The sequence below is a fragment of the Jaculus jaculus genome, chromosome 2 (genome assembly GCF_020740685.1).
Source record: "Jaculus jaculus isolate mJacJac1 chromosome 2, mJacJac1.mat.Y.cur, whole genome shotgun sequence".
NCBI classification, from domain to species: Eukaryota; Metazoa; Chordata; class Mammalia; order Rodentia; family Dipodidae; genus Jaculus; species Jaculus jaculus.
This window is the reverse complement of record NC_059103.1, coordinates 32,768,105-32,790,982: the sequence shown is the minus strand read 5'-3', so window position 1 is coordinate 32,790,982 and position 22,878 is coordinate 32,768,105. Positions and strand designations below refer to the sequence as shown.

The 22,878-nt window shown below is 51.3% G+C and overlaps 1 protein-coding gene across 7 annotated transcripts in view; it reads right to left on the bottom strand.

Moving 5' to 3' along the window:
* The window catches only part of Pde4a (phosphodiesterase 4A), a 76,098-nt gene that overhangs the window by 17,197 nt on the left and 36,023 nt on the right, over positions 1 to 22,878 (bottom strand). For 4 of the 7 annotated variants that reach the window (XM_045142983.1, XM_045142986.1, XM_045142982.1 and 1 more), the window contains 6 exons: positions 10,683 to 10,874; positions 9,609 to 9,645; positions 9,450 to 9,520; positions 6,651 to 6,700; positions 6,406 to 6,518; positions 2,224 to 2,317 (listed from right to left, as the gene is read on the bottom strand). In XM_045142983.1, the coding sequence (XP_044998918.1) occupies positions 2,224 to 2,317; positions 6,406 to 6,518; positions 6,651 to 6,700; positions 9,450 to 9,520; positions 9,609 to 9,645; positions 10,683 to 10,874 (557 nt within the window). Of the gene's footprint in view, positions 1 to 2,223; positions 2,318 to 3,757; positions 4,199 to 6,405; positions 6,519 to 6,650; positions 6,701 to 9,449; positions 9,521 to 9,608; positions 9,646 to 10,682; positions 10,875 to 17,764; positions 17,938 to 20,477; positions 20,720 to 22,878 lie in introns of those variants that run through there. The other 3 variants (XM_045142984.1, XM_045142987.1, XM_045142985.1) reach the window with 3 other exon arrangements.

Genomic DNA, 22,878 nt, shown 5'->3' with positions numbered 1-22,878 from the left:
CTCAAACTCACAGCAATCCTGAAACTATTCCTTTTTTTTTTTTTTTCCAAGGTTGGGTCTCACTTTTGCTCAGGCTGACCTGGAATTCACTATGTAGTCTCAGGGTGGCCTTGAACTCATGTCGATCCTCCTGCTTCTGCCTCCCAAGTGCTGGGATTAAAGGTGTGCACCACCACGTGCACCCGGCTCTGAAACTATTCTTAAAGTCATGATCTTCCCACCTGAGCTCCTGAGTGCTAGGATTATAGGTGCACGCCCCCACACCTGCATGTTTAGAAGCTTTAGGATTTCTTTAATTTATTTGATAGAGAAAGAGGCAGAGAGATAGAGAAGAAGCTTTGAAAAATGTGTGTGTATGTGGATGGGTGCACATATGTGTGGAGGCCCAAGGGCAGTGTTCACATCATTTCAGAATGGGTCTTACTGGCTGGAGCTCACCAATTATGCTACACTGCCTGGCCAATGAACCCTGTCTCTGCCTCTTCAGCACTGGGCTTACAGGCATTTTCACATGAGTTCTGGGGATTGAACTCAAGTCTTCATGTCCTCAAGGCAAGCACTTCACCCACTGAATTTAATAAGCTATGTCCCCAAGCCTTTTTTCAAAAAGATATGGCTTCATGTAGTCCAGGCTTACCTCAAACTTTCCATGTAGCCAAGGATGACCTTGGACTCTTTTTTTAATTTTTTTTTTTTTTTTTACTTTAGAGAGACCAAGAGAGAGAGAGAGAGAGAGTGAGTGAGTGAGTGAGTGAGGAATCGAACTCCAGACACTTGTGCCACCTAATGAGCATGTGCGTCTGGCTTATGTGGGATCTGGAGAGTTGACATGAGTCCTTAGGCTTCGCAAGCAAGCGCCTTAATCACCAAGACATATCTCTAGCCCAACACTGAACCTCCTACCTCCACCTCCCAGGTACTGAGATTAGAGGCTTGCAGCACCACCTCTGGCGAATATGGTGATGGGGATGGAACTCGGGGCTTTATGCATGCTAGGCAAGCCCTCTACCAAATGAGCCACAGCCCTATCTCCTGCGTGGAGGCTTCTTAAAGTCCAAGCATTCTCACCAGGCATGGTACTGCATGCCTTTGATCCCAGCACTCGAGAGGCTGAGGTAGGAGGATCACTGTGAGTTTGAAGCCATTTTGGGACTACAGAGTGAGCTCTAAGTCAGGCTCGAGTGAGACTCTACCGTGACAAACAAACAAAAAGTCTGGGCATTCTGTATGAGTTTGGGTGGTTCTTGGGACCTAGAATCTGAGGTTTTTACTTTTGTTTTTGTTTTTCAAGGTAAGGCCTCACTTTAGCCCAGGTTGACCTGGAATTCGCTATGTAATCTCAGAGTGGCCTTGAACTCTTGGAAATCCTCCTACCTCTGCCTCCCAAGTGCTGGGATTAAAGGCGTGCACCACCACACCCGGCAGGTTTTACTTTTTTGTTGTTGTTTTTCACTTTAGGGTCTCACTCTAGCCCAAACTGGCCTGGAATTCACTATGTAGACTCAGGCTGGCCTTGAACTCATAACAATGATCCTCCTACCTCTGCCTCCCCAGTTCTGGAATTAAAGATGTGTGCCATGACACCTAGCTTTTTTTTCTTTTTTTTCTTTTTGAGGCAGAGTCTCAAATTGAGCCCAGACTGACTTGGAATTCACTCTGTAGCCCCAAGTTGGCCTCAAATTCATGGAGATCCTCTAATTCTCCTACCTCAGCCTCCCCAGAGCTGGAATTACAGCATGTGCCATCAGACCTGGCAATTTGAGTTTTATTGGAAGTCACACTGAAGTTGTTGTTATTATTATTTTTGAGGCAGGGTGTCAGGGTAGCCCAGGCTGACTTAGAACTCACTCTGTAGCCCCAAGCTGGCCTCAAAGTCATGGAAATCCTCTGGTCCTCCTACCTCTGCCTCATGAGTGCTGGGATTAAATGCATGTGCCACCACACCTGGCAATTTTTATTTATTTTTTTTGTGTTGGGGATGGAACCTAGGGCCTCACACATGCTAGGCAAGCATGCCACCGCCTGAGCCACACTCTCAATTTTCATGGAGATATTCTAAAATGTGGGCTCCGTATAAGTAAGGGTCCCATTATGTTTAGGGGTTTTGTGGGTAGGGAAGCACTTGAACACTGTATTTTTGGCCTTTGAAGGGTTAAAAATCAGGGTCAATGAGACTCAGGGTCAACCCCAATGTCCCCCCACTCCACGTGCCCCTTCACTCACCCAGGAACGTTGTGGAAATGTACTCTGAGACCTGGTTTCCAGATCTGCTCATTTCGGACAGGTGTGTGAGTTCACGGTTCAGCATTCTTTTGAACTAAGGAGAAGGAGCCAAGAAGGAAGGGATGGTGGGAGTGTCACTGGGTAGGTGTGCACCTGTGCATGCCAGCAAACTCCTGAAGACCCCTGGAGTCCCTCCAATTTCCACTGAGAGACTCAACCAAACTGATAGAAGGGGGGAAATTAATCTTTTCCTTCCTAGCTCTGGATTTGGGGGGAGTCTCCAAATTTGGGAAGGGTTATGGTCAGCACACCCTTCCCTGTTTGAAGAGAGACTGCCCTGGCTGACACCCCCTCAAGGAGGAGCCATTGGAGCACCTGTGAAAAGGAGGGGCTTTTGCTTACAGGGAACCAATGAGGTAAAACAAGACTCCTGTCGCCATGGTGATAGGAGTCTCCTTAGCAACTCCCCTTCCAACCAGCTACTGAGTCTGGGAAAGGGGGGCAAGCCTTGGCCCCTTAACCCTTGCTTTCCCAAAGCAACCTTGGAGGGGCCTAAGACTTGCCAGACATGGACCCCAATCATAGGGGGTGACGGAAGCAGGGCTGCCCTGCAGCATTAACCTAATAGAAAGAAGGTAACGTGGCCTCATGGCACTCAAGTTCCAGGTGATGAGAATGCCTAGCCAGGCATGGGGTAAGAGAGAGCAGAGGAAACCCCAGTCTGTCGCCGGGAGGAAGGGGCTCTCATCACAGCCCCCTCTCCCTCAACCCCATAGTGGTGGATAGATGCACAGATGGGTGGAATATACCCAAAAGTGGGCTTGGAGGGTCCTTCCTGGTCTCCCCATGTCACTTCACACAGGCCACTGCTGTGACATTGTGCAGGGAAGAGAAAGGGCATTGGCTCCCCAACCCCCTCCAGCTCTGTCATAGTTCCCCAAAGCAGGGACAGACTCTTGTCCAGTGGAGGTAGGAGGGACAGTAGATAAAGAGGGGTGGCTCACATTGGGGGACAGGGTGGCCAGTTTGTCCAGTGTTACTTGGAGACCTTGGAAACAGTGAAAACACACAGTTCCACACAACTGCACAGTGTCCCAGGTGGTCCCCAACAAGCATCACATAGCCCAGGCAAACCAAAAAAGGCCATGCACAGCAAGGTAGTCCCTGACACTTGGGGGTCACATGCCCCCCAGAACACATCAGAAACCTCTGCGCTTATAAACATGGCCCAGCACACATCTGATCCCACACAGGGTCATACCAAGGCCTAGCCGGGACTTTTTCCAAAGATACAGTCATATTCAGGTATAGGTCACATCCAGCCAGAAAGACACCTTCCCCCAGGGAAGGCCACACACACCCTGTTGCCACCTCCATCCACGCCCAGCCCTGGACCACACAGAGAAAAGCCACAAGGCTTGTATCCATAATTAGGTTACACATCTATCCAGCTGCAGCCTCCAGCCCACCCAGGAGGGCTAGAGGGCCCAGATGGAGAGTGTCTCTCCTCCCTCCCTGCCCAGTGCTCCCCTACCTGGTCCCACCAGCCCACCAGCCAGGGCTTGGAACAGGTCTCGCAGAAGAAATCAACCAGAGGCATCGTGGAGATTTAGCCCTGCTCAGGGCTGCTGAATGCTCAGGCTAGGTGGTAGCTGGTCCCAGGATCAAAGACCCTGGGGACTGGGGATGAGGGAAGGGACTGGGCAAGTGGGGATGGTAGATGAGGGAGCCGCGGAGGGGCCTGGGCTAACCCAGCAGAACTGGGGGCGCCCTTCCCCTCCGCGCTCCCAGCGACAGCCCTGGTTACATGGTCTGCCAGTCTCTGATGCTGATGAGTCCCCCCGCAGAGGTGGCGGGAGGCAGAGGGGGGCCCCTGCCCATAGGGAACCACAGGGCAAGGGGTCCCAGGAGGAGGTTGATGCAGAGGCTCAGGGCTCCGCGTGTGCACCCGTGTGTGTGTGTGTGTGTGTGTGTGTGTGTGTGTGTGTGTGTCGCTCTTCCCTCACTGCAGCTCCAGAGACTGCATGCGAAGTCAGGTGGTGTTGGGGTGGGGGGGGCATTAAAGGGGAATGGAAACCCAAGGCTTCAGCCAGGACCCAGAGAAGAATTCTGAGGAGGCAGGGAGACCTTCACACCCCTAAGGGCGCATCTCCTCTGTGCACATGCCTGATGACACGTACAAACCCAAACATCTACACACTCACTTGCACATTCACTCACACACTCAGACACCCTGAGCCACACCATCCTCATAATCATTTAGACACACACCCAAATGCTTTCAGTCCTACACTTACACAAAACACAAGTATATGTTCACCCACAGTCATACCCACACACACACACCAAGAAACAGTCACAACTCATATCACAGCACAGTTCCAGGTAGACATTTGAGCATATAGACACACAAATACCTCAGATACACCCCTTTTAAGAACACAGAACCACAGCCAGACACATACCAAGGAACAAAAGTCCTGATTTAGACATTTATAGAGGCACACTCAACACACCCACAAGCTCATTTTAAACACAAAGAGTTGGGTGTAGTGACTCATGCCTTTAGTTCCAGCAATTGGGAGGCTGAAGTAGGAGGATAGCCATGAGTTTGAGACCAGCCTGGACTGCCTCAAAAAAAAGAGCCAGGTATGGTGGTGCACTCCTTTAATCCCAGCACTTGGGAGACAAAGATAGGAGTATCACTGTTAATTCAAGGCCACCCCGAGACTTCAGAGTGAATTACAGGTTAGCTTCGAAAACCAGAAAACCAAAAAAAAAAAGAAAAGAAAAAAGAAAGAAAGAAATCAAACACAGACCCTTCGCCAGCCCAACAGGAATGGGGGTGTCCTTCCCCTCCATGCTCCCAACGACAGCCCTGGTTACATGGTCGGCCAGTCTGTGATGCCGATGGGTCTCCCCCCCCCCACAGCAGTGGCAGGGGCAGTGGGCGGCTCTTGCCCACAGGGTCATGCAGGGCAAGGGGTCCCAGGAAGAGGTAGCTACAGAGGACCCACCAGCATCAGTTCATAAGGCCATGCCCAGTCTCACTCACAGAGGACCACACACACCCAACACAACACATGTACATGCGCCACAGAAATACACACAATACACACGCTCTTCCCAGTCACATTATCAGTTCTTTAACCCCTCCAGGGACACACTTGCCCTTGAGCTCATTTTCCCAGACAAGCCTCCACCCACAGATGTATGCACTTCCCAGGAAAGACACCCCCACCTGCACACTCATTTCCTGATAGACAACCGCCCACAAGGACTGTCACCAGACTGCAGAACTCCCCAAAGCATCACGCAGACTGCCTGCTTGTTGAATGGTGTCCCCTGGAGTTGGGCAGTGCGCATTCTGTACAGCTGTACCTGGAAACTGCGACTACCTTTGTAACATTAGCGCAGGCACAAAGTCACATACACTTAAGAGACACCCAGATTTGCACGTGGGCCAAGTTCACACTAGCAGACATACACAAACAGCCTACACGTAACACTTATAACTCAGCAATATCACTGTGTACAAACATACACCCTCCAAAGTTACACCTGTGCACAAGCCCCAAGAGCTGACTTTAAGCACACTCATGTCTGTGAACAGACGCCCCCAAATGAGCAACTATGCAGACCAAAACCACACTTACAGACCACACCAGCGTACAATCCCCAAGACAGTGAAGAGATGTACAATCAGACCCACACATACCCTGGCATATGCCAGGCTCCTCAGCTCCCAATCTATATGATATAAACTGCTTGTTGAGAGCGTCCAATCCTAACCACTAAACCACCAGGAAAGACATTAAATAAACTACTTATTGAAATTGCAGCCCAAAGCTTGGCCAAACCAGTGCTGCTACCCAGAGATTGGCCCCGCCCACACCAGTTTGGTTCCACCTACCACTCCCATTTGGCAATTGCCTTAGCCCCGCCCTGCTTAGTGATCGGCCCATCCATAGGGCTTAGTCCCACCCACTTCTTACTGACTGGCCCCACCCATGGACTCCACCCAGGGGTTCACCCACCAACCCTGCCCAATGGTTCACCAGCCCCATTGGCCTCACCCACAGGAACCACCCACCTCAGCAGGGCTCCCCTCATCCCCCAGCCTGCTCCCCACACACAACCTGCCCACCTGTCGTCCCGGCCCCGCCCAGCGGCCCCGCCCACCTTGTGCGAGGCCATTTCACTGACAGATCGGTAGGTCTGCATGGTCTCTATTTGCTCCAGGCACCAGTCCAGCTCCTCCAAGGTCTCCTTGGCCAACTGCTGGCAGGTCTCCTCTGATAAACAGGTGGGTCAGGAGGTGGTGACCCAGAGGACCCACAGGTAGTCCCCATCCCTGGAAGCCCTGCCCACATGGTGGGGGCCCACCCAGGGTACAGGACTCTTCCCCACCCTCTAGCCTTAGCTACCTGACAGCGTAGCTTTGCAGACTGGGGTTGGGCCGCCCAGCGGGGACCGCCTGTAAAGAAATGGGGCTCCAATGTCAATCTAGGTTTCCCCCAGAATCCCTGCCTCCCCACTCTGCACGAATAACTAGCGTCTGTCTTCCTGAATCTGAGTGCTTACCGCCACGTACTCTGTGCCTACACATCTCAGTGAAGGAATCAGAACTTTTTTTTTTTTTTTGAGACGGTCTCTTGTACCTCAGGCTAGCCTTGAATTTTCTTTGTAGCTAAGAACGACCTTCAACTCCAGATCCTCCCGCCTTCACCCCTGACTGGGATCACAGGTACGCAGCACCACGCCTGGCTTATGCTTTGCTGAGGATGGAACCCAGGGCATTATGCATGCAAGGCAAGAGCTATGCCCACTGAGCTACATCCCCAGGCCCAGAACCGATTTAATTATTTATTTTTTTGGTGTTGGGGATTTAACCCAGGGCTTCAAACATGCTAAACAAGCAACCTAGCACTGAGCTATACATTCCAAGAACCCATGTTACAGATTAGGAATAGAGGCTCTGTAAGAAAACTATATTCTTTTTTGGGCGGGGAAATGTCTGAGACAGGTCTCACTATGTGCCTCAGGCTGTCCTAGAACTTGCAATCCTTCTGCCTCAGCTACCTGAGTCCTGGGATGGCAGGCATGTGCCACCGCATCAGGCTAGACCAGCTACTTGGCGGAAGAGCCCGTGCTGGATTTCCAACATCAGTGCTCCTGCTCAGCGTCCCCAGCCCTTCCAGCAAGGGCTCTGTCCCATTACTCTCAGCCATGCCACCTGCTCTAAAACGACTCATTCCTACTCACTGAGCATTTGCTAGGCTCTGGGTGACGTTCTAGTGCTTCCTCCCTTTCTTCCTTTCTTTTCTGAGGTAGGGTCTCATTATAGACCAGGCTGACCCAGAACTCACTCTGTAGTCCCATCCTGGCTTTGAACTGACAGTGATCTTCCTACCTCTGCCTTCTGTGTGTTAGAACTGAAGGAGTGTGCCCCCACATCCAGCTTCTAGTGCTTTCTACATGCTACTTCAATTCCTCACAACAGCTATTAAGGCACTTTCTTGCCACTTCAAAGGAATGCCAGATACTTGCGCCACTGTTTGTTTCTGGCTTTACATGGGTACTGGGGAATTGAACCTGGGCCAGTAGGCTTTGCAAGCAATACCTTTAACAACCAGACAATTACCCCCAACCCAGTTTCTTTGTATTTTGTTTGTTTGTTTCCCCAGGCAGGGTTTCACCGTAGCCCAGGCTGACCTCAAACTCATGGCAATCTTCCTGACTCAGTCTCCAGATGCTGATGTTATAGCAGTGAGCCATTATGCTCTGTAATGACTACAGCTACTCTTTATTTATTTATTTTTCCCAATTTTTCAAGATAGGGTCTTGTTCCAGCCCAGGTTAGCCTGGAATTCACTATGTAGTCTCAGGGTGGCCTCAAACTCACACTGATCCTCCTGCCTGGTGTACCACCATTCCTAGCTACAGCTATTCTTTTTGAGGCCAGAAAACAATGCCAGGTGGGATGCTCAGGAACACCACCCTTCTTGGAGACAGGGTCTCTCACTGCCTGGAGCCCCCCCCAATTAGAGTAGATCGGTGGCCAGGGATCCTCCTGTCTTCTCCCCCCCCCAACCCCAGCACTGGGATTACAGGTGCATGCCACCATACCCAGGATTTTTATTTTTATTTTTGGTTTTTGGTTTTTCAAGGTAGGGTTTCACTCTAGTCCAAGCTGACCTGGAATTTACTATGTAGTCTCAGGGTGGCCTCGAACTCAGCAATCCTCCTACCTCTGCCTCCCGAGTGCTGGGACTAAAGGTGTGCACCACTACGCCCAGCCTTACCATGCATTTTTATATAGGTTTGGGGGGAGCTAGAGAGATGGCTTAGCAGTTATGGTGCTTGCCTATAAAGCCAAAGGACTCAAGTTCAATTCCCTAGCCAGATTCACAAGGTGGTGCATGCCTCTGGAGTTTGTTTTCAGCAGCTGGAGACCCTGGCATACTCATTCTCTCTCACTCGCTCTCTCAAATAAATAAAAATAAAGTGCCAGGCATAGTGGCACATGCCTTTAATCCCAGCACTTGGGAAGCAGAGGTAGGAGAACCACTGTGAGTTCAAGGCCACCTGAGACTACATAGCGAATTCCAGGTCAGCCTGGACTAGAATGAAACCCTACCTTGAAAAACCAAAAAAATAAATAAATGAAAAAAATAATAAATAAAATATAATATAAAAATATGGGGCTGAAGAGTCAGATTAGTGGTTGAGGCATTTGCCTACAAAGCCTAAGGACCCAGGTTCAACTCCCCAGTTCCCATGTTAAGTCAGATGCACAAGGTGACACACGTGTCTGGAGTTCATTTGCAGTGGCTGAAGGCCCTGGTGTGTCCATTTTCTCTCTCTCTCTGCTTCTTTCTCACTCTGTCTCTCAAATAAATAAATAAATTTAATTTAATTAAAAAATTAAATAGTTGGGCGTGGTGGCGCATGTCTTTAATCCCAGCACTCGGGAGGCAGAGGTAGGAGGATCACTGTGAGTTTGAGACCACCCTGAGAATACAGAGTGAATTCCAGGTCAGCCTGGGCTAGAGTGAGACCCTACCTCAAAAAAACAAGAAAAAAAAATGAAATAGGTTCTGGGAATTGAACTCAGGTCTTTACACTGATGTGGCAAGCACTTTACCCACTGAACTATCTCCCCAGCCCCGATCCAGCTATTCTTGTCTCATGAGTGTGGCTTTCAGGGCCCAGTCACAACTTACTTGTTGCTTGGAATGGGCACATTGGTTAGGAGTGAGAAGTTGCTTCGAACACTGCGGAGGCTGGCCAGCACCTGGTGTAGGGAACAGCCATTGGTGAAGTGTGTACATGGAGAGAGGATCCGGGTTGAATCATGTTGCCATGTGGGGAAGAGGTCTCACCTGGGCAAACGGTGTGACAATGAGGTCTTCAGCGTGCCTACAATCAAAAACAGTACCAGATTAGGGATTCCCCAGAGAAGCAGTGGACATAGTCCGGGGCTCAGACTGGAGTGGGAACAAGGGATGCTAAGGGAGGCTACTTTTATTGAGGGAGCACAGGAAGGGGCTTCGGGGCCTAGGGTGGGCAATTTGATGGAAAGAGCCAGGGCTGGGTGGACTCAGTGAAAGCTTGGAAAGGGCAAGAGGGAATCAAAATAGGGAACTTCCTCCTTCCTAGAGGGATAGTTGAGGTAGCATCTAATTGGACTAGGGGTATAAAATGTTAGAGGTCATGCCTGCTGTGCATGAGTCTTTGAGTTCAATCTCCAGTACCATAAAAAGTGAATAAAAAAATATGTATAGCTGAGCATGGTGACGCAAGCCTTTTATCCCAGCACTTGGGAGGCAGAGGTAGGAGGATCACCATGAGTTTCAGGTCACCTTGAGACTACAGAGTGAATTCCAGGTCAGCCTGGACTATAGTGAAACCCTACCTCCAAAAAACAAAAAAATAAAAATTAAAAATTAAAATAAATTATGTGGCTGGAGAGATGGCTAAGCGGTTAAGGTACTTGACTACAAAACCTAACAACCCTGGTTCAACTCCCCAGAACCCACGTAAGCCAGATGCACAAGGTGGCACATGTGTCTAGGGTTTGTTTGCAGTAGCTAGATGCTCTGGCACGCTCATTCTCTCTCTCCTCTGTTTCTCACAAAAATTAATAAATAAAAAAGTTGGGGTCTGGTGATGTGCTTGCCTAGCATGCATGAAGCCCTAGGTTCCATCCCAACCACCACATGAAGTCGTGGTGGTACACACCTGATAGCCCTACACTCAAGAGGTAGAAGCCAGAGGATCAGGACAGGCTGGCAGGTGGGGCTTAGTCTTAAAAGCACTTACCCTAAGTGGGGAGGGCAGGTATTTGGGGGTTGAACCAAGTTGGGAAGAGAGCACCTCCATTCTTTGCCGGGGAAGGGCAGCTTATGTCAGGGTCAGGCCTGGGGGAGTTGGTGAGTAGGGAAAAGGATGCTCACGCCTCGCTGGTAACTGATGAGTTCCTGGACATGGTCTTGGGTGACATGTCATAGTCACTGTCTGAGCGATAGAGGAAGGACTCTCGACGCTGGCTGGTGGCTGTGCCGGCATGCAGCACCAGCCCTGGGCTCGCCTGCGAGTCCAGGGGGCTGCGCCCAGGAGATGGTGTCGGTCCATTTTCTGCCTCCAAGCTGCAAGGGACAGTGAGAAGTGGAGTCAGAATGGCTACCAGTGCTGAAGGGAGTCAAGTGGAGAGAAGAGACAGAGGAAATATGTGGCAGACACTTGGGGCAGACAGAATGGTAACGGGAAATGGGCACCATGAAAGAGATGCACAAATGTGCTACGTGTGCCAGGCCCAATTCAGGCGCTGGGAATACTCCAAGGACAAAAGTTGAAGGTCATCTTTGGTTCCATGTTCTATTTATCTTTAGTAAGCATGGCTCCGGGAATCTATTCAAACCCATCCACTTGACACTGTGGTAATCAGCCAGCCCCTAGTTTAACCAGCTATTTTAGGCCCCATCTATTCCTCTCAAGCCACCAGAGGGAGGCAGTGAGCTCCTGAGTCAGGTCTATTTTCTGGCTCAGAACTTTCTTGGGCTCCCCACCCTTAACAAAAACCAGGCTCATCAGTGGTCCTGTGACTTCACATATGCCCTAACCCCAAGGTACTCCAAACACCAGACTCCTCAATGCTTTTTAAGTGTGCCCAATACATCCCTACCTCACAGCCTTAGGCTTCACAGGCGAGTGCCCTAACTGCTAAGCCATCCCTCCAGGCCCTGATTCTTTTTTAAAAAATATTTTAGGGCTGGAGGGATGGCTTAGCGGTTAAGCGCTTACCTGTAAAGCCTAAGGACCCTGGTTCAAGGCTCGGTTCCCCAGGACCCACGTTGGCCAGATGCACAAGGGGGCGCACATGTCTGGAGTTGGTTTGCAGTGGCTGGAGGCCTTGGCGTGCCCATTCCCTCTCTCTCTATCTGCCTCTTTCTCTCTATATCTGTTGCTCTCAAATATAAATAAACAAAAAAATAAAATAAATAAAAATAAATATTTTATAGCCAGGCGTGGTGGCACTTGGGAGGCAGAGGTAGGATCACCATGACTTCGAAGCCACCCTGAGACTACATAGTGACTTCCAGGTCAGCCTGGACTAGAGTGAAACCCTACCTTGAAAAAACAAACAAACAAAAAAAACCCAAAAAACAAAAAAAAAATTATTTATTTGCAAGCAGAGATTGAGAGAGAGAGAGAGAGAGAGAGAGAGAGAGAGGGAGAGAGAGAGAGAGAGAGGGAAAGGTAAGCCAGGTGTGGTGGCACACGCCTTTAATCCCAGTACTAGAGGTAGAGGTAGGATCACTGTGAGTTAAAAGCCACCCTGACCTGAGACTACATAGTAAATTCCAGGTCAGCCTGAGCTACAGTGAGACCCCACCTCAAAAACAACTAAAAGAGAGAGAGAGAGGTAATATGGGTGCATGGGTGACCCAGAGCCTCCAGTTACCACAAATGCACGTGCTGCTTTGTGTACCTGGCTTTATATGGGTACTGGGGAATCTAACCCAGGTAGTTGGGCTTTGTAGGGAACCACCTTAAATGCTGAGCCATCTCTCTAGCCACCTGAACTTGCTGAGCTTGGACCTACAGACTCTATGCCAAAGCTAGATGTGACAGTTTCTGGAGCTGATGAGATGGGATGCTGAGACAGAAGAATCCCAGGACTAGAGCCCTGCCCTCAAATAAAGTGTAAAGGAGAGGGCCACCCCATAAAATTGTCTCTTTTACTTTTTTTTTTTTTTTTTTAGAGGTAGGGTTTTACTCTTGTCCAGCCACTCTTTTTTATTGTTTTTGCTTTTCTAGGTAGGGTCTCGCTCTAGGCCAGGCTGACCTGGAATTCACTATGTAGTCTCAGGGTGGTTTCGAACTCAATCCTACCTCGGCCTTCCGAGTGAGGGCATTAAAGGTGTGCCCCACCATGCTTGACTCGTTTTTTTAAAATATTTTATTTATTTGACAGAGAAAGATGGAGAGAGAGAGAGAATATAAATTGGCACACAGGGGCCTCCAGCCACTGCAAAGGAACTCCTGATGCATGAACCTCCTTGTGCATCTGGCTAACGTGGGCCCTAGGGGATAGAACCTGGGTCCTTTGGCTTTGCAGGCAAATGTCTTAATGGGGCTAAGCTATCTCCCCAGCCTCTTTTTTGTTTTTTTGAGGCAGAGTCTCTCTCTAGTTCCAGCCAACCAGGAATTCGCTATGTAGTCCCAGGCTGGCCTTGAACTCAAAGCAATCCTCCTACCTCAAAGTCCAACCTGCTGGGGTTCAAGGTGTATGACTACCTGTGGCAGTTCTACTTTTTGATATGTTGAAGGCAGGACCTAATGCTGCCACACAAGCACTCAACACAGACTCTAAACAATGCTCAACGCCTGAGCCACGCCCCAGCCCTCACTGTGGATTCTAGACAGGAGCTCTACCCTTGAGCCACGCCCCCAGCCCTCACTGTGGATTCTAGACAGGAGCTCTACCCCTGAGCCATGCCCCCAGCCCTCACTGTGGGTTCTAGACAGGAGCTCTACCCCTGAGCCACGCCCCCAGCCCTCACTGTGGATTCTAGACAGGAGCTCTACCCCTGAGCCACGCCTCCAGCCCTCACTGTGGATTCTAGACAGGAGCTCTACCCCTGAGCCACGCCCCCAGCCCTCACTGTGGGTTCTAGACAGGAGCTCTACCCCTGAGCCACCTCCAGCCCTCACTGTGGATTCTAGACAGGAGCTCTACCCCTGAGCCACGCCCCCAGCCCTCACTGTGGATTCTAGACAGGAGATCTACCCCTGAGCCACGCCCCCAGCCCTCACTGTGGATTCTAGACAGGAGCTCTACCCCTGAGCCACACCCCCAGCCCTCACTGTGGATTCTAGACAGGAGCTCTACCCCTGAGCCACGCCCCCAGCCCTCACTGTGGATTCTAGACAGGAGCTCTACCTCTGAGCCACGCCCCCAGCCCTCACTGTGGATTCTAGGCAGGAGCTTTACTGCTATATTCCTCCCACATTATTTATACTTTTTTGTTGTTTGTTTTTGAGGCAAGATGTCACTCTAGCTGACCTGGAAATCACTCTGTAGCCAGCCATAGGCTGACCTTGAACTCACAATGATCCTCCACACTCTGCCTATTTTTTTTTTTTTTTTTGAGACAGGGAGATAATGTATGAGCACACCAGGATTTCTTGCCACTGCAAACTGCAGAACTCCAGACGCATGTAACACTTTGTGTACCTGGCTTTACTAGGGCTTTAAACCCAGGCCAGCAGGTTAACTGCTGAGCCATCGCTCCATCCCAGAGGTTTTCTAGTACTCCTTGGATGAGGTCTCCCTCTGTGGCTCAGGCTGGCCTCAAATCCTTGATCCTTCTGTCTCCACCACCCTAAGGGCTGGGATTACAGGTGTAATACTATGCCCAGTTACTTTTCGAATTCTTGTTGTATGCCTATGAGATGCTTTGTACACAATAACTCATGTCTTTTTGCTAATACTTCTTAGAATGAATCCTGTTATCATTCCATTGGACATGGGAACTGAGGCTCACAGGGGTGGCTAAGGAACTGGCTGCCTTACTGCCTAAGAACCATGTCTGGTCACCCAGGGTCTAGAGTTGGGTCTGGGGCTCCCCTGAGTGTCACTGGGTAGCAGCAAGGGTTTACCTGTATTGGGAACCCCCCACACCCAGCACCCACACTGGAACCTAAGTTGTAGTTAGTTTAGGGACACTGAGACCCAGGCTAGCTTAAGTGTGTTATCTTAAGTACTTGGACTACAGGCATGCACCACCGTGTCCAGTTTATGCAGTGCTGGGCAGGGACCCAAGGCTTCGGGAATGGCAGGCAAGAACTCTACCAACTGAGGTACATCCTTAGAACCTCAGCTACACCAGCCCTGGGGGACACAGCTCACGTCAGCAGGAGCTCAGAGGCCTAGATGGGAAGCCAGTGCTCCCTGGGCTCAGCTGTTTGTGCTCCAGAACTGGATTGTCCCTTGGGCTGAGGGCAGGCACAGGGGACACGACTGGGCAATGATGATACAGCCTGAGGGGGTGGTGGGTGGGGCAGTCAGCTATCCCTTGGGAATCAGACCTTTGTGCTTTTCATGACTGCTCCCAGCTGCCAAAGTCAGCTGGAGAGGTCTCAATGGGAACCTAAGCCCAAAACCACACTTGGGGTGGCAGGTGAGCTGACATGGAAGTTTCCCACCTGGACACTCCATCCAAGGTGAAACTGAGGCAGGATAGAAAGACAAAGAAAATGGCCAGGCATGGTGGTGCACATCTTTAATCTCAGCACTTGGGAGTCAGAGGTGGATGGATTGCCAGTGACTACATAGTGATTCCAGGTCAGCCTGGGCTAGAGTGAAACCCTACTTTGAAAAAACAAAAGAAAAGTTTTTAAGGAAAAGAAAATAAAGAGAGAGGAAATGATAGGAACATAAAGTGGAATCTGGAATCTGGCTGAAGCCTCTCACCGGTACAGAAGCAAGAATTCCTGCACAGTCAACACCTACCTGAGGCCTGCCACCCTGCCCAGTTGGAAATCTGAAAATTTCAGGGAATCTCACTAGAAACCCCTCTTTCAGTAGAAGGGCATATTCTAACCCTGGTGCAAACCTAGTGGCTCCGGTTTTATCGTATCACATTGTAACCCCTCCAAGATAATCTGACCTGCCAAGACTCATGCACAGATGGATGTCTTGGTGGCATTTTCTACAGTGATATTGTCACCTGCCTGCATCCTTGTGGGCCCCTAAGCCTGCCCACCAAGACACCCAATTAAGCCTTTGGAGGACCATGAGTTCCACTCCGGTGCAGGAGCTCAGCTGCAGGCATGATGGGAAAACAAACAAGCTGGGGCCAGTGCATAGAAAAGGGATATGTCAGGGACTGGGGAAATGGCTTAACGGTTGCAGCATTTGCCTGCGAAGCCTAAGGACCCGTGTTCAATTCCCCAGGACCCACGTAAGCCAGATGCACTAGAGGACACATGTGTCTGAAGTTCGTATGCAGTAGCTAGAAGCCCTGGCATGCCCATTCTCTCTTTCTGTCTCTCTCGTAAATAAATAAATAAAATATTTAAAAAGAAAAAGAAAAGGGATATGTCACCACTGGTAAACATAATCTAGGAGTTGGGGAGATGGCTCAACAGGTAGAAACACTTGCTAAGCAAGCATGAGGACCAGAGTTCTATCCCCAGCAGCCACATAAAAAGCCAAGTGTGGCTGAGCCTGGTGGCACACGCCTTTAATCCCAGCACTTGGGAGGCAGAAGTAGGAGGATTGCCATGAGTTCAAGGCCACCCTGAGACTACATAGTTGATTCCAGATCAGCCTGAGTGAGAGTGAGACCCTACCTCAAAAAACAAAACAAACAACAACAAAGAACAAAAACAAACAAACAAAAAAAACCTAGTGTACAAGAATCAAGAATGCCTGTAACCCCAGTACTGAGGTGGTTGGAGACAGGACTACTGAGGATCCCTGGTCAGCTAGAGGACTCCAACAACGGGAGGCTTCAGGTTTAGTGAGACCTTGTCTCAAGGAAATAAGACAGAAGATCAATGGAGGAGAACACCAGTGTCTTCCTCTGGCCCCTGCACACATGTATGCAGGACACACACACACACACACACACACACACACACACACTGATCACACATACTATACACACAACCAAAAAATCAGAATCAAAATGAACTCAGGGCTGGACATGGTGGCACATGCCTTTTAGTCCCAGCACTGGGGAAAATCGTTGTGAGTTTGAAGCCAGCGTGAGACAACATAGTGAATTCCAGTCTAGTGTGGGCTGGAGTGAGGCTGTACCTCAAAACAAAAACAAAAACAAAAACCAGCGAACAGAGATAATTGCTACTAAGGATTCCATGCTAACAACTGTACTATTCATCCATTTTCCGGACAACAAAACTGAAAGCTCAGGAGAGACAAACAACGTGGTTGGGGTAGAAGAGGGACACTGAACCTGTGCCCGTCCAGTGACTATGACCCGAGTGTCTTCTATCTTCCCCCACTCCCTGATCAGACACGGAAGGCTGGCTGGTGTCTCCCAGCTCCTTCTTTCTCCACCTGACTGCCTTGTAGGAGGTGCCAGGCAGCCTTTGTGGAAAGGCCTGGCATTTGCTCTGTGAAGGTCACAGGGAGGTTGAGTGCGGGCGCAGTGTGTGTCTGCCAGGCTAGGCTCATGGTGCCAGGTGACACGGCTGTTTGTGGGGCTGGATGTCAAGAAGTCCGGGTGTATGCCTGAGTCTGAGATGGAGGTGGATCTGTGGGTACTAGGTGTCTGTCACACAGTTTGTGTGTGTGCACATGTGTGCATGTTGTCATGGTCCATGGGTCACCTGTGTTATGCTATAGCTCACTTGAAAATTCTCTGGGTGCCCTGACTAACCAGAAAATTCACGCATAGTATAGTAAACATAGAGTGACCCCAAGTGCCCTGCATGTGGGTGTAGCTGTGTGTGTCCATGCTGGGGATGATGTGTGTGAGCGTCCAAGTATCCGACCAAGTTGGTGTAGGGTAGCACAGACAAGGCTAGAAAATCAGAGCACTGAAAAGGCCACTTCCTGGCCCCAGCCAACTCTAAATGCCCTTAGGCACCAGGACAGACACCTCCCTACACACTGGGCTGGGTTTTCAGTGTGACAACCGCAGATGGGGAGGACAGAGTGTGGAAAGCCTGGAGACACTGAGCCAGGCCTTTGGGACCTGGCTCCAGGCCAATGGCCCGGGAGTGGAGCCCAGGTGACCCATGGTCACCCATGTCTGCTGCCAGAGTGAGTGCCAGATACCCAGGTTTCGGGGTACACAGAAAGTGAAGGGATCCCATCTTGAATAGGTACCTACTTTTGGAGCGCCCCCTCCTTCAGGAAACATCCACACTTAAGGCTAGGGAAGGGGGCGGGGCCACTTAGGGGACTCCCCTAGGCAGACCAGCGGGAGAGATTCCCCCTCCCTCCCATTACAGACTGTACCCCTTCGGTCACAAAGGAGGCAACTGGCCTCAGGCCACCCACCTGACAGATCTCCCTGGCGGATGCCGACATGTGTCCTCATCGCTGAAGGAGAAGTGGGTCAGGGACTCAGACCCCAGTGGCAGTGCCAGAGCCGGGGGCCGGGACCGCGCCTGGGGCGCACCACTGGAGCGCATGGGGGCAAAACGCCGTCGGGGCGCGCATTGAGGACCGCTGCACCGTGAAGTGGCGTGCGCGCGGATCGCCAGGCCTTAGGCGTCAGCTGCCAGCGCCGCCTCCACATTCGTCGTCCCCCCACCCCGTGACCCCCCAAGGGACACAACCCGGGGCGCTTGGTGGCCTCGTGAGCGCGCGTCCGCAGCGCCGGCCTCTCCACTGAGGAGCTAAGTACCCACTTTCCTCCTGTCCCGTCCCGCCCGGGGGACTTGGGGACACCCAGGGCTCCGGTTTCTCCAGCTCCTGGCCCGCGTCCCTCCCCTCTGCCCGGGCCCCGCCTTCCCCTCTCTCCAAGCCCTGACGTCGCCAGGTGCCACCTCGAGGTCTCAGATGCCGTGCGCTCCCCCGCCCCGGGGACCCAGACTCTCTCAGAAGGCGGAGTGTGCGGCTGGGTGATCAAAACCCGCGGGACACGCGACAGATGCCAGGAGGCGGAGCTGGGCAATGGGAGGAAGGGACAGAGTCAGAGGCTGGAGGGACAAAAATCAGAACAGGAACAGAATGAAACGCAAGGGACACTGCTATTTCCCCCTCACCCAGTACCGACCCCAGACAGGGCTCCCAAAGTCCCCACCTCTCCTCTTCAGCCCGCCCACATCTTGTTCAGAGCCAGACACTGAGCCAGCGACCTGCTCCAACGCGCGCGCGCGCGCGCGCGCACACACACACACACACACACACACACACACACACACACAATTCTGTGACTTTCAACAATTTGTGAACTAAACAAGTGCTTGAGTGGGGCGAGAGACAGAGTGATAGGCAGGGGAAACCCAGCAACAGCCCGTGCCCACCTCCAGACTGCCACAAACTCCTTCTCTAAGAGAAATAGACACTGGGAAGCCAGACCGGATGTGGCCTCCAAGTCTGTCACTCTCAGGCTTCCTGTCCCCACAACCCACCCCTTGTCTGGCCAAGCAAGGAACTTCAACTTGCCTTGGGTCCCAGGAGCTCTCAGTGGTGTCATCAAGCCCTCACAGCCAGGTCACCCCTACAGGTCCACAAGCCTCATTCTACAGGGCATTCCATGGAGGCAAATAAAACTGATTCAGATAGCTGGATTCTGGGGCTAACTCCTACAACCGAGGAGGCAAGAGAATCACCACAGGTTCAAAGTGAGCCTGGGCTACAGAGTAAGAATTAAATAGTGGGGAGAGACGACTGAGTGGTTAAAGCCTGTCACCCCAGGTTCAAATCCCAGACACCTGTGTAAAGCTGGGTGCAAGGTGTCATATGCCTGGCACATGTGTGCCCCCACCACATAAGTAAATAAAGGATTTTTTTACTTTAAAATTTATATTTATTTGAGAGAGGGGAGAAGACAGGCAGATACAGAGAAGGGGGGCAGTGCACCAGGGCCTCTAGTCACTGCAAATTAACTCCAGAGGCATGTGCCACCTTGTGCATCTGGCTTATGTGGGTCCTGGGGAATCAAGCCTGGGTCCTTTGGCTTTGTAAGCAAGTGCCTTAACCACTAAGCAATCTTTCCAAACCTAGTTGTTTTGTTTTGTTTTGTTTTGTTTTTTTGAGGTAGGGTCTCTAGACCAGATTGACCTGGCAGTCACTCACTCTGTAGTCCCAAACTGGCCTCAGAGTGATCCTCCTACCTCTGGGTGCGGGGCAGCGGGCTCCAGTAGAAACGCCTTGTCCTCAGTCGCCAAGTGCTCAAGTGCTGGGATTAAAGATGTGTGCCACCACCTGACTTAAAGTTTTTGTTGTTGTTGTTTTAAGGGCTGGAAAGATGGCTCATCAGTTAAGGTGCTTGCCAGGGCAAAGCCAACGGACCCAGGTTCGATTCCCCAATACCCATTTAAAGCCGGATGCACATCTATTCTTTCTGTCTTGTGCAAATAAAATAAATAATTAAAAGTTTTTTAATTAATTAAAATAAAATAAAATAAAAGGCCACGTTGGTGGTTCCTGCCTATAATCCCAGCATTTGGGAAGTGAGGCACAAAGAACAGAAGTTCAAGGATAAACTTGGCTACACAGTGAGTTTGAGGCCAAGAACAGGAAGCTGAGGATGTGGCTCACTTGGAGAGTCCTGGCCTTGCAACAGTTTAGCCCAAGGTTTGATTCCCAATCTCAAACAAACGGGCGTGGGGTTCACAAGTGTAATCCCAGCAAGCGCAACACGAGAATCAGAAGCGTAAGGTCATCCTCAGCTACACAGCAAGTAGCAAGTTCCAAGTCTTCCTGGGCTATAGGAGACACTGTCTCAAAACAAGAGAAAGAACTGAGTACAAGTCCCAGGTCACCTTGGATTGGGCTGGCCTCACGTCCCCCAAGGCGTCACCACGGCTTCAGTTGACACAGGAAGTGGGAAGGACCTGGTGTTTATTGAGCGCCTACTGCATGCCCTATCAGCGGTCTCCACGGCAACCCTGGCGGGCAAGGATGATTTTTATCTCTGCCTTGTGACGGAAGAGGAAAAGTGAGGCTGCAGAGAGCAAGCCGCAGACCCCTTCCCCGTCCCCGACGCGCTCTCCTGGGGGCCAGCAGGAGTCTAGAACCCAAGGCCAGCAGCATCACTTACCCGGCCCACGCCTGGCGGCTGCAGTCCTGCACGCTGCGGAGGAGCCGGAGGCGTCTGCGGAAAGTTGGAGACGGGCTGGCGAAGAAGACGGGCGACGAGGGCGGCGATCTTGCGCGGCGGGGCGCGCGCGGGGCGGCGGGCTCCGGCAGAAACGCCTCGTCCTCGGTCGCCGCCGCCGCCGCCACCGGGAAGGCCGCCAGGCGCAGCTCCGGGATGCGCCCCAGGCCGCGAGGCCGCGCCATGGCCGCGGGGTGTCCCCGGCGCCGCGGCCTGCGGTCCCCACCCCGCCCCGCGGCCGCCTGGCCCTTCCGGCTTCGCACTCGGGCCGCCCCGGGGCGGGGCGCAAGAGCGGCTGTGAGACTCCCTGGCGGACCCCGACCGTCCCACCAGCCACGGAAGGGTGCCCGCCAAACCCCAGCCTTGCTTCTTACCAAAAAATCTCGGGGTGGTCATGTAACCCAGAACTCAGGGGCGGCCCCATCAGGTCTCTCCCCAATCCAGCTCTCACTGTCTCTGAAACATCCATCTTGGCATTATTGGGGTACCCCAATATGCATCCATTCCCCCAACTCCTCGAGGTGCGTGGAAGCCCCCACAAGCCTAGTGCAAACATAGAGCCTCCGACTCACAGTGATCCTCCTATCCCTCCTGTCTCTGCCTCTTGAGTACTGGGATTAAAGGCGTTTTCCCCCCATTTTTATTTTTTTAATAATTTGCAAGGGGAAGAGGGATATGTGCTCCAGGGCCTCTTGCCACTCTATACAAACTCTAGACACATGCATCACTTTGTGCATCTGGCTTTACGTGGGTGCTGGGGAATTGAACCCAGGCTACCAGGCTTTGAAAGCAAGTGCCTTTTATGGCTGAGTCATCTCTCTAGCTCCTTCCTTATTCCTTTTTTTTTTTTTTTTTTTTTTTTGGTTTTTCGAGGTAGGGTCTCACTCTAGCCCAGGCTGACCTGGAGTTCACTATGGAGTCTCAGGGTGGCCTCGAACTCACAGAGATCCTCCTACCTCTGCCTCCCGAGTGCTGGGATTAAAGGCGTGCGCCACCACGCCGGGCTCCCTTATTCCTTTTTAAGTAATTTATTTGTGTGGGTGCATGCATGCATTTGTGTGTGGACACACCAGGGTCTCTGGACACTGCAAATGAACACCAGATGCCTGGGCCACATTATTCATCCAGCATATTACATGAGTGGCTTAGGAATTGAACCTGGCCTGCAGGCTTGGCAAACAAGCACCTTAAGTGCTGAGCCATCTCCCCCACTCCCCCCACCCATATTTTCTTGAGACAGTCTCTAACTAAACCTAGAGCTTTAGTTTCCTTGGTCAGACTTGCTGACCAGTGATTCTTGGATCTCTGATCTCCCAGGACAGGGTACAGGTGTATTGGCCATGTGTGGCCACTGTGGTTTGGACTTGGGGTGAATTAGGCCTCTTAGGCCCCGTGCTGGCTGGCAACAGCTCTTATCCACTGAGTCATCTCCTCAGTACCTCGGTGTGCGCCCCACTGCTCCATCTACATCACTGAAGAAAATGTCTCCCTTTCCTCCAACAACCATTAGCTTCCAAAAACTCTTCAGGGAGAGACCAAACCTCATGCCCTTCACCACCACCCATGACTGAATGTTGATGGGCCCAATACTGGACAGGTAGCCACAGTCATTGTGAAGTCATGAATACAATGGACATGTCATATCCAAAAGACAGCTTTCTACAGTGCTCTTCCCTATCCGCTGATCCCAGTTTCCTAGCAATGTCCTCATTGTTTCTGAGAAGTCTCATTCAAAGGTCAGGACATCCCAAAACCCAAGAATGCACTAATAAACCCCACTGGTGTTCTGAGAGACCATGGGGCCCTTGGAATCCCAAGGCTACCACCACAGCTTCTCAGATGTCCTAAACCAAGCAAAAGTCATGCAGAGACTCCTATGGCCTCCTAAGATACCCACCACAGGCACAAATTCATTCCTGCAGGCCACAGGTGCACCCCCTTATCCTGGGTCCTTTACAGATCTCAAGGAATGCTTCCACAGTCACCCCATGTCCCTCCATCCATGAGTGGCTCCAAAGCATTTCTGAAATACATCCTCACAAGTGCGAAGACAGCCACATCGCCTCTGGGACCCCTTCATCCACAAGGGATGAGTGCATTACCATGAAAACCCTACCAAATTCCTGAGGCACTCTGAAGACATCAAGGGTACTACATTCCCCACAGTTTTGGTACTGTCTCCAACTCTAGACTAAAGCATGAATTAAGAAAAACCGATGGGCTGGAGAGATGGCCTAGCGGTTAAAGTGTTTGCCTGCAAAGCCAAAGGATCCCCATTTGACTCTCCAGGACCCACATAAGCCAGATGCACAAGGTGGCACATGCGTCTGGAGTTCATCTGCAG